We start from the raw sequence: 2,133 nt of genomic DNA, 5'->3' as shown, positions 1-2,133 counted from the left end.
CCAGCCGCTGACAAACAGCAAACCTGCCGAAAAGACAGCAGGCGCTCCTGTGGCGTCCGCCCGCGCAACTTTCGCAGACCCACCGCGTCCGGATCCCGCACGTTCTCGAGTTCGCAGCTTCAGAAAAGACCGAGCTCCTCGTCGCGGATCCCGACCGCCTTTCACAAAGCCTGAACCTGAGCGCGGGGCAAGGGAGCAGGACAGCGGCATGGCGAAAACCGCGGCCATCGGCATCGACCTGGGCACCACCTACTCCTGCGTGGGGGTGTTCCAGCACGGCAAGGTGGAGATCATCGCCAACGACCAGGGCAACCGCACCACCCCCAGCTACGTGGCCTTCACGGACACCGAGCGGCTCATCGGGGATGCGGCCAAGAACCAGGTGGCGCTGAACCCGCAGAACACCGTGTTCGACGCGAAGCGGCTGATCGGCCGCAAGTTCGGCGACCCGGTGGTGCAGTCGGACATGAAGCACTGGCCTTTCCAGGTGATCAACGACGGAGATAAGCCCAAGGTGCAGGTGAGCTACAAGGGGGAGACCAAGGCGTTCTACCCCGAGGAGATCTCGTCCATGGTGCTGACCAAGATGAAGGAGATCGCCGAGGCGTACCTGGGCTACCCGGTGACCAACGCGGTGATCACCGTGCCGGCCTATTTCAACGACTCGCAGCGCCAGGCCACCAAGGACGCGGGGGTGATCGCGGGGCTGAACGTGCTGAGGATCATCAACGAGCCCACGGCCGCCGCCATCGCCTACGGCCTGGACAGGACCGGCAAGGGGGAGCGCAACGTGCTCATCTTTGACCTGGGCGGCGGCACCTTCGACGTGTCCATCCTGACGATCGACGACGGCATCTTCGAGGTGAAGGCCACGGCCGGGGACACCCACCTGGGAGGGGAGGACTTTGACAACAGGCTGGTGAACCACTTCGTGGAGGAGTTCAAGAGGAAGCACAAGAAGGACATCAGCCAGAACAAGCGGGCCGTGAGGCGGCTGCGCACCGCCTGCGAGAGGGCCAAGAGGACCCTGTCGTCCAGCACCCAGGCCAGCCTGGAGATCGACTCCCTGTTCGAAGGCATCGACTTCTACACGTCCATCACCCGGGCGCGGTTCGAGGAGCTGTGCTCCGACCTGTTCCGGAGCACCCTGGAGCCCGTGGAGAAGGCGCTGCGCGACGCCAAGCTGGACAAGGCCCAGATCCACGACCTGGTCCTGGTGGGGGGCTCCACCCGCATCCCCAAGGTGCAGAAGCTGCTGCAAGACTTCTTCAATGGGCGTGACCTCAACAAGAGCATCAATCCCGACGAGGCCGTGGCCTACGGGGCGGCGGTGCAGGCAGCCATCCTGATGGGGGACAAGTCTGAGAACGTGCAGGACCTGCTGCTGCTGGACGTGGCTCCGCTGTCACTGGGGCTGGAGACGGCCGGGGGCGTGATGACCGCCCTGATCAAGCGCAACTCCACCATCCCCACCAAGCAGACGCAGATCTTCACCACCTACTCGGACAACCAGCCTGGCGTGCTGATCCAGGTGTATGAGGGCGAGAGGGCCATGACGCGGGACAACAACCTGCTGGGGCGCTTCGAGCTGAGCGGCATCCCCCCGGCCCCCCGGGGAGTGCCCCAGATCGAGGTGACCTTCGACATCGACGCCAACGGCATCCTGAACGTCACGGCCACGGACAAGAGCACGGGCAAGGCCAACAAGATCACCATCACCAACGACAAGGGCCGCCTGAGCAAGGAGGAGATCGAGCGCATGGTGCAGGAGGCTGAGAAGTACAAAGCCGAGGACGAGGTGCAGCGCGAGAGGGTGTCTGCCAAGAACGCCCTGGAGTCCTACGCCTTCAACATGAAGAGTGCCGTGGAGGATGAGGGACTCAAGGGGAAGATCAGCGAGGCCGACAAGAAGAAGGTGCTGGACAAGTGCCAGGAGGTGATTTCCTGGCTGGACGCCAACACCTTGGCCGAGAAGGATGAGTTTGAGCACAAGAGGAAGGAGCTGGAGCAGGTGTGTAACCCCATCATCACCGGACTGTACCAGGGGGCGGGCGGCCCCGGGGCCGGAGGCTTTGGGGCTCAGGCCCCCAAAGGGGGCTCTGGGTCCGGCCCCACCATTGAGGAGGTGGATTA

General features: G+C 63.9%; 1 protein-coding gene across 1 annotated transcript; it reads left to right on the top strand.

The window, feature by feature from the left end:
• Positions 1-6: 6 nt before the first annotated feature.
• On the top strand, positions 7-2,128 carry LOC110586849 (heat shock 70 kDa protein 1; the record flags this gene model as incomplete). The annotated part of the gene is made up of 1 exon (XM_021697153.2): positions 7-2,128. A coding segment is annotated over exon 1 (1,920 nt), but the record flags the coding sequence as incomplete, so codon positions are not given.
• Positions 2,129-2,133: the final 5 nt, after the last annotated feature.

Source organism: Neomonachus schauinslandi, unplaced genomic scaffold (assembly GCF_002201575.2).
Source record: "Neomonachus schauinslandi unplaced genomic scaffold, ASM220157v2 HiC_scaffold_4913, whole genome shotgun sequence".
Classification (NCBI taxonomy): Eukaryota; Metazoa; Chordata; class Mammalia; order Carnivora; family Phocidae; genus Neomonachus; species Neomonachus schauinslandi.
This window is presented reverse-complemented; position numbering and strand designations above follow the sequence as displayed.